Genomic DNA, 13,071 nt, shown 5'->3' with positions numbered 1-13,071 from the left:
ACAGGCTGGAACCTGACGGTAGCTGCTTTGGATCAGAAGGGAATCGGGAAGATTAACCCAAGAAAGCTTCCTGGAAGAGAGGGATGGGAAGCAGCCTTGAAAAAGAGGAGACCTCCTGGAGCTGGCCTTGCTTCCAACCCCAAGGGGACCATCAGCCCCTGCCGAGACCCCTGGAAGTGCCTTGACAGTAGACCAGGCCCCTTAACCTGGTCTTTCCCAGCCTCACACCAGCCACCTTCCTGAATTTATCTCCCCATGTTCCCTTACAGAAGCCTTTAAAAAACAAACAGGTCTGCTCACCTGTCCTAGGACATTTCCTGGCTCTGGTACCCCACTGCACCCCCAGCTAGATTCCCCTTCTTCCTTCCTCCTGCCCAGACTCCCAGGAAAATGTCCTCCAAGAAGCCTTCCTTCCAGTGGGTGGTGCTGGCTGCCAGGGAGGGTGGAGTGGGTCTTTTCCACATGGACTGAGCATCTCTCTGCCCAGACTCCAAAGTCTATCTCACCCTGGCCCCCTGCCACCCTCATCACATGTCCTGTGGGTGGAAATGGACTGAGCAGGGACAGGAGAAAATACCTCTTGGCAAAAGTTTCCTGGACAGGGAAGCTGCATGCAAGACAGGGGACAGGGACAGAAAGGGAGTGCCAGCCTTGAGCGGTAAGTCCTGGGCACTGGAAGCTGGCCTATCCTGTCTCCCACAGACCCACTGTTCATTCATGGAGCATCACCCAAGTGCTGGGGACCCATCACAAGGGCTGCAGTGCTGACCACAATATTCTCTACCTGTTGCTTACAGCGTGGGGAGACCTTAATCAGAAAGCCGCTGCAGAGTTCCCATGATGGCTCAGTGGAAACAAATCTCATGAGCACCCATGAGTGCGCAGGTTCGATCCCTGGCCTCGCTCAGCAGGTCAAGAATCCAGTGTTGCTCTGAGCTGTGATGTAGGCCAGTGGCTACAGCTCCAATTCAACCCCTGGCCTGGGAACCTCCATTTGCCACAGGTGTGGCCCTGAAATGCCAAAATAAATGAAAGAAAAAAAGAAGGAAAGTCACTTTGATGGAGGGAAAGTATTTTGTGCCAGGAGAGAATGTGACAGAGGCTCCTGACTAGTGTGTATCTGATTTCCCTAAAGAAACGTTGTTCCTTAGATATGCAATGGCTCAGCCATGACAGAGAATGAAATAATGCCATTTGCAGCAACGTGGATGGACCTAGAGATGAATGTACTAAGTGAAGTAAGCCGGAGACAAAATGCCTCATGATATCACTCATATGTGGAATCTAAATGATGATACAAAGGAAGTTAAATTTACAAAACAGAAACAGACTCACAGACATAGAAAACACACAGTTATCAGGAGTTCTCATGTGGTGCAGCAGGTTAAGGATCTGGTGGTGTCACTGAAGCAGCTTGGGTTGCTGCCATGACTGGGTTTGATCCCTGGCTCCGGAACTTCCGCATGCCACAGGCATAGCCCTCAAAATATATATTAAGAAAAGGAGTTTCTGCTATGGCACAATGGGCAGTGGTGTCTCTTCTGTGCCAGGACACAGGTTTAATCCCTGGCCAGCACAGTGGGTCAAAGGATCTGGTATTACTGCCTCTGTGGTATAGCTTGCTACTGGGACTTGGATCTGATCCCTGGCCCGGTTACTCCATATGCTTTTGGGCAGCCAGGAGGAAAAAAAAAAAAAAAAAAAAAAAAAAAAAAGTGACATCCCCTGACCTGGGAAAAGTGCTAGTTCCATAGATCTCGGTCAGTGTTGGACAGGGCCGCTTGGCCACCCCCAGACTGGGCTACGTTCATGGTGGGGACTGACCCCAGCCCTCTTGGAGGGTGTGCCCACAGCCAGTCACACTCTCTTTTGGAGGGGCTCCCCAGTCCTTGGCCTTTCCCACCAATCCCTTCCCACTGGAGGTCTCCCCACAAAGGCCTAAGCCACTCCTTAGGGAATAAATCCTTCTGCCCGTCATCTACCCTCAGAGGCCAGGCCCAAGGGACTTGTGGGGAGCCCTGCTTTCAGGGTTCACAGCGGTAATCCCGCTTCCCCAGACCTCTGCCGACCCTGCTCCTCACAGCGGCCTGACATCCCGACCTCCACAAAGTCCAAACACCTTCCTCATCCCCAGGCTCCAAGCCACACTCCTGCTCTTTCCTCTCTGTCCTGTTGGTCACAGCCCTGTGGCCCAAATAGTGCTTAATCCTTCCTGGCTGGGCTTACCAGAGGCCAATGTGCAGGGCAGCAGAGAGGGGAGGGAACCAGAGGCCAGGGGTCAGGGCCAGTGGGTTGGGCCACTGCAGAGCCATGGTGGCCCGAGAGACTGCCCTCTACAGAATGCCGGCCTCCTCCAGCTGCCTCCGCCAGAGCCTCCAAGTGTTTGCTGTCCTGCAATGGGTCTTCTCCTTTTTGGGGCTCGGTGAGTCCTGGAAGCTCTGAGGACCCCTGTGCCTGGCACTCTGCTTTCCCATTACCACACGGGAGGGAGGCAGTGCAGGGAGCTTGGGGTGGGGGGAGGTCCTTGAAGGAGTGAGAAAGATATTGGTTGGATGGATAGGCCTGAAGCCTGGAAAAAGTGCAGGGGGAGGACAGGCCCCGGGATTGGAACTTCTGGATCCTGAGTCCCCTCCCTTCTACTGCCTCCAGCCCAGGTATGCCTGGCTGCCCTGATCCTGGTACTCCTAGGCCGGGCCTGGATCCTAGCGGTCCTCTACCTGGTCTGGCTCTACAGAGACAGAAACACGCCCTGGGAGGGAGGCCGTCGCTCGGCCTGGGTCCGAAACTGGGCCATCTGGAGCCATTTCCGTGACTACTTCCCCATCTCGGTGAGACCCTCTGGAATGGTGTGCTGGGTGGGAGCACAGCTCCAGAAGAGACCATCATCCCCAAAGTCCAACCTCCACGCCCCGGTCGGGTGCGCGTCTTCTGTCTCCCAGCTGGTGAAAACCGCAGAGCTGGATCCCTCCCGGAACTACGTCTTTGGGATCCATCCTCATGGGGTCATGGTCATCGGGGCCTTCAGCAACTTCTGCACAGACGCCACTGGCTTCTCCCACCTCTTCCCTGGCCTGCGGCCCCATCTGCTCATGCTGCCTTGTTGGTTCAATCTCCCCATCTTCCGGGACTACATCATGTGTGCGGGTGAGATGGGGAGCACGGGGCCTCAGGACCCCCAGTTCCAGCTGTCACCTCCTACTGGCTCTGCTCCCTTTTTTCTGGAAGACCCAGGCATCAGGTCCCTCAGCTTGTGCCCTCCCTTCCACCAGGTTTGGTGTCCTCTGACAAGGCCAGTGCTTCCTATCTCTTGTCGCGGCCTCAGGGTGGCCAAGTGGCTGTCTTGTCCGTGGGAGGGCCCCTGGAGGCGCTGGAGGCGAAGCCTGGAGCGCTGACCTTGCGGATCCGAAATCAGAAGGGATTTGTCAAGTTGGCGCTGGAACACGGGTGAGGACCCCGCGATGGGCGGGGCACGCTGGGGCTGCGCTGCCGCTGCCGGGGAGGAGTGTGGCAAGCCCCGAGGACCAGAGTCAGGAGTGCCCCTGCTCCCCCAGGGCCTCTCTGGTGCCAGTCTTCTCTTTCGGGGAGAACGAGCTCTTCCAGCAGTTTCCGAACCCGCCAGGCTCATGGGTGCGAAGGGCACAGGAAGGGTTGCAGCCTCTGCTGAGAGTGGCCCTGCCGCTGTTTCGTGGCCCCTGGGGCCTTCCCCTGCCCTTCCGCAGCCCCATCCACACCGTCGGTGAGCCCCAGCCTCTACCCGCTCCGCTACTCGGCCCGCCCGCCCGCTCCTCCCGGGCTCAAGGCTCCCCGCGCGGGAAGCGTCGCTGCTCGCAGCCTGAAATCCTGGGGGCCTGCCGCGCGGCGGCCACGCTGGCCTTGCCGCCAGCCTAGCCTTTGGCAACCGCGCGGGCCCTGAATTCTGTCCCAGTTGATCGCGGCGGGGAGAAAGAGACCCGGCGGGCGGCTACCAGCAATCGCCCCTCTCGCCCCGTGTTCCGCCCGCAGTGGGGGCCCCGATCCCAGTGCAGCGAATCCAGCGGCCCAGCCGGGAGCAGGTGGACGCGCTGCACGCGATCTACGTGGAGCGGCTCACGCAGCTGTTCGAAGAGCACAAGGCGCGCTACGGCGTCCCGGCCGACAGGCACCTCCTCCTCATCTAGGCGCGCAGCCGGCCCCGACCGGTCCCCTCGGTGACAGTGGGTGGGGGCTGAAATTAAAGATGGGAACAGATCTGCAGTGTTTGTGTGTTTGTGCATGGCCAGGGATGTCCGCGCGCCTGGCCGAGCCTCCGGGTGGCCTGACACTCCCGGATACCTGCAAACAGACGCCGGGCGCGCGTCCAGGACCTGCTGTCAGCATTTGAAATCAAACCAATTCGCCTGGGATCCAGTGCGTGGGCTCTCCGCCTTCTTCTGCGACTCCTCCCCTAAGGCACACGCGGGCAACCTCCGTTGCACACCCCCTACCCCGCCTCCCAGCCCCGCCCAGAAGCCCGCCCCGATTCACCAACCGGAGAAGTTCAGGGGTCTGTGTGAGGAGTCTGGAGACCTCTGGAGCTCCGGATCCATGGATCCCTCCTGTCCACACAACCCGCTACCTGCACTCCCGCGAGCCTTGGCCACTCAGACGAGAAAGGCTTCTTGGGCTCCCACCGAAACCTTCGTCGCTCGCCCCCCCTGGTTCTGCAGCCCTGCTGACAGCGGGGAGCTCCGCCACCTGCCCTCAGCCTGAAAACCCTGTAGAAACGCTGCTGGAAGTATTGAGCGTCTACCTAACGGTGCTCACTTTCCTCTTCCTGGGTGAGAGGAGCGGCGCGCGGGGTCCACTGGGGAAGGAGGGCCCGCCGGGGGGTGGGGGAGAGGAAGGCTGGAGCCCCACCTGCCGGATGCCCGAGGGCAAGTGGAGAGGGAGAGGCAAGAGGACCAGTTGGGAGCTGGCCAAGGATGTCATTGGTGAGGGTGGAAGAGAGGAGCCACTGGCATTTTCAAAGCGAATTCATTTTCCTTTCTTCTCTTTCCTCCAGGCACTTTCCTGTCTGTTCCTTTCCCCCTCTCCTTTTCACAGAGTTTTGGTTTTTCTCTGTTCCCTATTTGGCACGGCTCTACCTGGACTGGGACACGCCCTTCCAAGGTGAGCACTAAACAAGGGTTCAGGTAAGGAGAGGTGTTAAACGGTGCAACCAGGAGTTCTCCCCATCCGCTGATGTCTCTCTGCCCAAGGCTGAAGGCGTTCTGAGTGGTTAAGGAAATGGACAATTTGGAAACACCTAAGGGACAATTATCCCATTAAGGTAACTGGTCACCTTGCAAGGAGTCTCTCTGCTTCCTCCCTCTCCCCTAGCTCCCACACCTACTCACCCCTCCCTAAGCTGCAGTCTGAGCACACCCTCGCCCCCCAACGAAGTACATGCAAGGGACCCGGGGTGCAATGGTGTTTAAGAGGAAGCCCCTTGTGGAAGTTCCCATTGTGGCTCAGCCAGTTACAAACCTGACTAGTAGCCATGAGGATGCAGGTTCTATCCCTGGCCTCAGTGGGTTAAGGATCCTCCATTGCTGTGAGCTGTGGTGTAGGTCACAGATGCGGCTTGGATCCTGCGTGGCTGTGGCTGTGGCGTAGGCCAGCAGTTGCAGCTCTGATTTGACCCCTAGTCTGGGAACTTCCATATGCCACAGGTATGGCCCTAAAAAAGCAAAAAATAAAGGGAGCCCCTTGTGCCCTTGACCGCATCCTGGGACCTTGAGCGCTGAATACTGTTGGGGTGGAGGGAACTCTTTTCAGCCGGTATCCTGCTTTCTGGGCTTTCTTCCTCTCAGCCACCACCACCCTCCCACACCCCCACACACACTGCCCCAAAGCTGGTGAAAACTGTAGAGCTGCCTCCTGACCAGAACTGTATGGTAGTCACCCCCATGGGATCATGAGCACCACAGCCCTCTGTAATTTCTCTACCAAGAGCACCAGCTTCTCCCAGCTCTTCCCTTGAGTGAGTCTTGAGCTGAATGGTGGGAGGAGGCCCCCTACCTTGCCTCCCCCCACACCCCCCGCCCCCACAGAGTGTCCCCACCCACCTACCGCCCAGCCCAGAGACCTCTCCTGAGCATGGGCCAGCCTCAGGGTGGGCATCAGTGAATGGCTCTGGGGCAAGTGTCCTGCACACTTGCTGGGAGGGGCGCTGGGCACACTGACACAGGCATGGGGGGAGGGGAGTTTGGAAGGAATGGGACAGTGTGGGGGGGGTCACCCTTCCAACACTAACAGGTGGGATGAAGGGCTAGGGGGATGAAGTGAGGGGGTGTCTGCCTTAAATGGACAGAACCTCACATTCCTTGGGGCGGGGTGAGGGGCTGCACTCTCTGTCCCTACACACCCTCTCCACTGGAGGTGGGACTGGGTGTCCCCAGAGCTTACACCATGACCACTCCTGGAGGGTCTCCTCCATGCCAAGCACTGTGCCCATTTACCACGCTTGTTCCCCTGCAGAGAGAGACAGGCTCACACTGCCAGTTAGGGGCTCAGACACCCTCAGGTCAAACTATTTTTGACACTGTCTCAAAGGCAAAACCTTGCGTGCTTCCTTTTGTTTTGTTTTATTTTGTTTTTCCTTTTTAGGGCCCCACTTGCGGCATGTAGAGGTTCCCAGTCTAGGGGCCGAATCTGAGCTGCAGCTGCTGGTCTACACCACAGCCACAGCCACAGCAACGCCAGATCCGAGCAGCCTGTGCAACCTACACCACAGCTCACAGCAATGCCGGATCCCTGACCCACTGAGAAAGGCCAGGGATCAAACCCACATCCTTATGGATTCTAGTTGGATTTGTTTCTGCTGCACCACAATGGGAACTTCAACCTTGCATGTTTCTTTACTTGTGAAATAGGGTTAATATCTGCTCTGCCACCGTGTTGTAGTTACAGGGTATATGAAAAAATGTGTATAGGAAGGCCCAGGACACAATCGTTTCTCAAAAAATGTGAGTCCTGGGAGTTCCTGTTGTGGCTCAGTGGGTTAAGAACTGGTCCAGTATCCATGAGGATGCGGGTACTGTCCCTGGCCTTGCTCAGTGGGTTAAGGATCCAGCGTTGCCGTAAGTGTGGCGTAGGGTCGCAGATGTGGCTTGGAACCTGCATCACTGTGGCTGTGGTGTAGGCTTGTGGCTGCAGCTCTGAGTCGATCCCTGGCCTGGGAATTTCCATATGCCGAGGGTAAGGCTCTGAAAAAAAAGACGAAAAGGAAAGAAAAGAAACATGAGTCCTTTCTTGCAGAGGTTTCTTTGTAGCCGTTGTCATTTGCTGAAGGTGGCCCTGGGAATTGGAGTCTGGAGGTGTGGGGGAGGAGCTTGGGGGCACTCCTGGAGAGCCAGTGGCCTGCCCATCCCTCTCCTCCTGCCACCCCTTCCCAGGGCCTCCCTGGTGCCCACCTACTCCTTTGGGGAGAATGATGTCTTCAAAATGAAGGCTTTTGCCCCAGGCTCCTGGCAGTATCAGCTCCAGGTCACCTTTAAAGAAGTTCACAGCCCTTTCTCCTTGCATCTTCTGGGGCCACAGTCTCTTCTCAGCCAAGCCCTGCGGCCTGCTGCCCTTTGCCAAACCCATCACCACAGCGGGTGAGTGCCCGTCTCCAGGGAGGAAGGCTGCCGTCAGCTGAGTAGGCAGCACAGGCCTCTCGCCTCACCTGTGTCTCCCCTCTCCACGCAGTGGGCCACCCCATGCTGGTACCCCGGTGCCCACAGCCCAGCAAGGAGCAGGTGGACCACTATCATATGCTCTACATGAAGGCTCTGGAGCAACTGTTTGAAGAGCACAAGGAAAGCTGTGGGGTCCCAGCTTCTACTCACCTCACTTGCATTGAGCCCTGGCCTTACCCTCCCCCACCCTCCAGCCCCTGAGCCGCTGAGCCCCTGAGCCCAGTGCACTGAGATGTGCCCACCTCTACCCCCCAACCCCAGCCACCTCCTGCCATGCCCTGCACGAATAAAAGCTAGTTCTCTCACACCACTGCTTTGTGGACTCGGATGGCCACGGGGCTAACGTGCTTGCTCTGGGAGCCAGCATGCCCAGGCGTCATCCACCCCATTCTAGTGTGCTCAAGTCACTGCCTTAGACTGGCTGTCAGGACCGCAATTTTCTCCTGGAGACTTCATTCTGTTTGCATGACTTTGCATAAATCACTTCCCTCTCTCTGTAAATAAAAGCCTTTGCTCAGCTAAGAGCTGTAGGGCACCGAGACTGAGTTGGGGAGGGTGGCTGCCCAGAGGGACAGGCTTGGAAGGGTGGACAGGATTTAGGTAGGTGGAGTCACTAGTGTCGGTGGTAGAATACCATGAGCAGGAGTTAAGAACTGGACTAGTATCCATGAGGATGTGGGTTCGATCCCTGGCCTCCCTCAGTGGTTAAGGATCTGGCATTGCTATGGTCGTGGTGTAGGCCAGCAGCTATAGCTCCGATTCAACCCCTAGCCTGGGAACCTCCATATGCTGCAGGTGCGGCCCTAAAAAGCAACAGAAAATGAAAGAGAGAGAGAAAGAATGGGGAGGACAACACTGTGCAGGGCTGGGGTGGGGGGAGCCTTTAGAACTGGTAGGAGAAGGGTTCCCGTCATGGCTCAGCCAGCAGCTACAGCTCCAATTGGACCCCCAGCCTGGACATGCCATGGGTGCAACACTAAAAACGAAGAAAGAAAGAAAGAAAGAAAGAAAGAAAGAAAGAAAGAAAGAAAGAAAGAAAGAAAGAAAGAAAGAAAGAAAGAAAGAAAGAACTGGTAAAAGACTCGAGCCAGCAGACTGGAGGTCGGGAGTGGTTAGAGCATCATTAACAGCTGTTTTGGAAGCTCTAGACCCAGGCAGTGAGGATCTCACCAGGGCCAGACTTCAGCCCTGCGACCGGTGCCATTGGCACTTATCTGCCACCCAGGCAGACCCTAATGTGGGCTGCTCTCCCATCCTTCTGGTCCTCCCTCCCGAGCTCCAGCCCCCATGGGTCTTCCCCAACTGCTTGTCCCTCCAGCCCTGAAAAGTCAGAGTGTCCACAGGCAGAACATGGCGTCACCGAGCTGCATACCCTGCACTGCCTGCTCTCACCAGACGTTACTGTCCCCCCATCACACACTGAGGATGCCAGAATCACCTTCCGCCTCCTTCCTCTCTCCCCACCTTCCAGAATCCCAGTCCCACTTCCTGGCCTCCTAATTTCCTCCTAAGTGCTTCTCTTTTTTTGGCCGTGCTCACAGCAAGTGGAAGTTTCTGGGCCAGGGATTGAACCCTTGCCCCAGCAGCAATCTGAGCTGCTGCGGTCTCCATACCAGATCCTTAACCTGCTGCACCACAGGAGAACTCCGCTAAGTTTTTTTTTGTTTTGTTTTGTTTTTTTGTTTTTGTTTTGTTTTTTGCCTTTTGTCTTTTGAGGGCCGCACCCTTGGCATACGGAGGTTCCCAGGCTAGGGATTGAATCAGAGCTACAGCTGCCAACCTACACCAGAGCCACAGCAATGCCAGACCTGAGCCGCATCTGTGACCTACAGCACAGCTCATGGCAACCCCAGATCCTTAACCCACTGAGCGAGGCTGGGGATTGAACCCACAACCTCATGATTCCTAGTCGGATTCGTTTCCTCTGTGCCACGACGGGAACTCCCCCCAAGTGCTTCTTAGCCTTTCTTACTCCAAGCTCCCATGACTTCCTTTGCCTCTCTGCTCCATCTAACACCTTCTCATGCCGGCAAGATGCTCTTCCTAAAACACTGTTTTCATCGTGTCGTTCTCCCTATTCACTGTCACTGGATCCTCCTTGTTAGAACGTGAGAACTCCTCGGCACAGCATTTGATACACCTGGCAAGCAGAGTCCAACCCAGACACACAAAAGGAGTCTTGTGCCTGGGGGCTGCATCCACTGAGAGCTGGTCTTGGTGCAAATTAGACAAAAGATCTTAAGCATTTGCTAGGGATTTTCTCTTTGAAGACGTCCATGTGCCATGTGTCCAGAGAGAAGATGGATCACCAGACTGCCTTTAGGATCTATTCTATTTTCAAGAGTTTTGGGCTCCACAGGACAGAGCTTCCCTGTACCATTTCTCTTCCCAAACATCTGGAGAATAACCCCCAACACTGTATGATTTCTCCTCCTGGTCTGGATGAGTCTAACTTATACACGAGCTGAAAGCCTTATGACCACAGCTAATTGCCTCCTGGCAGGGCTTCCTCTCTTCTTGCCATCCTGCAGGTGGCCACCAGAGGGCGACCTCCACCCATAAGGCAAATCTGTCACTTCCTTGCTTTAAGCCCTCACCTGGCCGCCCCAGCTCCTCCCCACAGTATGGATGCAACCCAGAATTGCTTGTTCTTGCAAAGCAGGCTGTTTCTGGTAGCTCTGGGCTTTGTTCGGGCTTCCCCTCCCCCGAGGGGAACCCAGTCCTTCAAAATTTGGAGGAGAATTTTTAAAGCTCAGTTCTGGTCTCATTTCCAGGACATCTCCCTTGGCTGCCCACCTGCCAGGCTGGTCCAGGGCATCCCCTCCTCTGCAGCCTTCTAGTGCTTCCTAAAGATCCAGCACAATCCTTTGTGTCACTTTAAAACATCAGTTTAAGAGTTCCCTTGGTGGCTCAGACATTAACGAACTCGACTGGGAGCCATGAGGACACTGGTTCGATCCCTGGTCTCAGAAAGTGGGTTAAGGATCTGGTATTGCTGTGGTTGTGGTGTAGGCCGGCCGCTACAGCTCCCATTTGACCCTTAGCCTGGGAACCTCTATATGCCATGGGTGTGGCCCTAAAAAGAAAAAAAAATAATAATAAAAAAATAAAAATAAAAGAGAGAGAGAGAGAGAGTTGCAGGGGACACCTATAGAGTAAAAGAAACCTAAGAAATAGATATCATCTGTATCAGTTATGGATTATGGCATCGCCAATTACTTCAAAACCTACCAGCTTAAAAGAACAAAGAGTTTCTGAGGGAGGAGCTTTAGCTGGGAGATTCTGGCCTAAGGTTATCAGGTTAGAGACAAGCTGCTAACAGTTCCTAATGGTTGGGTTGAAACTCCAATTTTTTGTGAAGTGGGCTGCTCTACAAAGTTACCTGAGTTTCCCTAGACAAGGTAGCTGGCTTCCCCCAGAGTGAGGGAGCCTAGAGAGACAGACAGAGGAATGAGTGTGTTTAAGTCTACCTGGGTACGTGTTTTAGTCTACTGAACACAGGCTGCCATAACAAAGTACTATGGACTGCGTGGCTTAAACATTTATTCATTTTCTCACAGCTCTGGAGGCCAGAAGTCCATGATCAAGGTGCTGGCAGATTTAGTTTCTGGCAAGAGCTCTCTTTCTGGCTTGTAGACAGCTGCCTTCTCTCTGCCTCCCCAACCTGGCATTCGCCTTTCCTCCATGAGCATGGACAGTCCTGTGTATCTCTTCCTCTTATAATTGGATTAGAGTCCCACCTTTATAAACTCATTTTGAAACTGACAGCATTTATGATGTGCACTTAGCCAGGACCCAGCCTGGGAGTCAAACCCATCGTTCTGATGGCCTCTTGAGCAAGTATTGCCTCTCTTGAGCCATTATTAATTTACAGTGGTCTCCCAAAGTTCCCTAGGCTTCCCTCTCTACCGATGCTCCCTTATTGGGACTTCTACAACTCCCTGTATAACTATCCTACCCCATCCCTATCAATTTAACCTTGTCTTCCTAAAGGCCTTGTCATCTTGGGGGTTTGGGCTTCAACATATGAGTTGGAGGGAAGGAAGAATTTCGTTTATATCAATGTGATAATAATATTAAAATCATTACTGAAATACAAGTGAAATGATATCTAAAATTTGCTTCAATGGAGTTCTGTTGTGGCTCAGTGGTAACCTACCCAACTAGTATCCATGATGATGTGGGTTCAATCCCTGGCCTCGCTCAGTGGGCTAAGGATCCAGCATTGCCACAAGCTGTGGTGTAGGCCGAAGTCATGGCTCCAATCTGGCATTGCTGTGGTTGTGGCATTTGGCCAGTGGCGAAAGCTCTGATTCCACTCCTAGCCTGGGAACTTCTATATGCCGCAGGTGTGGCTCTAAAAAGACAAAAATAAAAGTAAAAATAAAATAAAATGTGTTTCAAAATATCAGGTAAGGTGGGAAGGGAAGTAGCTTGTGGTACAGAACAGTTTTAGTTGTGAGTTGATAATTGTTGAAGATGATGATAGACTAATGGGGCTTTATCATGCTACTCCTTTCTTTTTATGTATGTCACATACTCTCCACAATAAAAGTGGGATTTGTTTGTTCGTTTGCTTTTAATGACCAACTAGACCGAGACCCTTGAGAGCAGAAGTGAAATTAACCAAGGCCATAGAGGATGACACCAAAGCTTGCTGAATAAATGATGGCCATCATAGCCAGTGTTGGTTTATGTGACCTGGAGACAGGAACCTGGTGATTCAGGGAGAGAAGATAAGAAGTTTCAGGTACTTTTTTTTTTTTTAAACTTTTTAGGGCGGCGCTCTCGGCATATGAAGATTCCCAGGCTAGGGGCTGAATTGGAGCTGTAGCCGCCAGTCTACACCACAGCAACAGCAATACCAGATCCAAGCCGAGTCTGTGACCTACACCACAGCTCACGGAAACACTAGATCCTTAACCCACTGGAGCGAGGCCAGGGATCAAACCTGAGTCCTCATGGATACTAGTCAGATTCGTTTCCATTGAGCCATGACAGGAACTCCCAAATTCCAGGTATTTTTAAACATAGTAGTCACACCTAACCATGATGCTAGGTTGTGAATTGGTTTGGGATTAGGATACCAGGAGAGAGGTTTTGCCTCTCCCTAACTGGGTGACTTTTGATAAATAATCAATCTGGTCTCAGTTTCCCCAACTACAGAAATAGACTGAAGTCATTCATTTACTTATTAAGCCCCTACTATGTGCCAGAGATCTGAACTAAGCACCTACTGTGTGCCAAAAAGGCCTGAACTGAGTATAAAGAAAACTGTGATGTCAACCCTGTCCTCAAAGATGTCATGGTCAAACTCAATGGCTTTCTATCTTTCCATCCCCCGATTTGCGATGTTCCTAGTCTGATGGTCCTGATGAAATAAATAGTAAGC

General features: G+C 53.8%; 1 protein-coding gene and 1 pseudogene across 3 annotated transcripts; both read left to right on the top strand.

The window, feature by feature from the left end:
• The first annotated feature begins 2,286 nt into the window (after positions 1-2,286).
• On the top strand, positions 2,287-4,496 carry LOC100624333 (2-acylglycerol O-acyltransferase 2-B). 2 transcript variants are annotated; one of them, XM_021086259.2, is made up of 6 exons: positions 2,287-2,422; positions 2,650-2,828; positions 2,940-3,144; positions 3,270-3,444; positions 3,552-3,736; positions 4,003-4,227. In XM_021086259.2, the coding sequence occupies exons 1-6, from the start codon at positions 2,311-2,313 to the stop codon at positions 4,155-4,157; spliced, it is 1,011 nt and encodes a 336-aa protein (XP_020941918.2). In that variant the 5' UTR covers positions 2,287-2,310; the 3' UTR covers positions 4,158-4,227. The 2 variants fall into 2 exon arrangements, with proteins under 2 accessions (XP_020941918.2, XP_084872155.1); XM_085016029.1 differs by lacking the exon at positions 3,552-3,736 and having other exon boundaries at positions 4,003-4,496.
• A 67-nt stretch (positions 4,497-4,563) lies between these two features.
• On the top strand, positions 4,564-7,986 carry LOC106508543 (uncharacterized; annotated as a pseudogene). The gene is made up of 4 exons (XR_014839873.1): positions 4,564-4,576; positions 4,686-5,127; positions 7,395-7,598; positions 7,690-7,986. The product of XR_014839873.1 is annotated as an uncharacterized LOC106508543 (transcript).
• Positions 7,987-13,071: the final 5,085 nt, after the last annotated feature.

This window comes from Sus scrofa, chromosome 3, assembly GCF_054392235.1.
Source record: "Sus scrofa isolate SSC_HxYL_T2T_F1_AM1 chromosome 3, Sscrofa_HxYL_maternal_Yorkshire_Landrace_v2.0, whole genome shotgun sequence".
Lineage (NCBI taxonomy): Eukaryota > Metazoa > Chordata > Mammalia > Artiodactyla > Suidae > Sus > Sus scrofa.
This window is presented reverse-complemented; position numbering and strand designations above follow the sequence as displayed.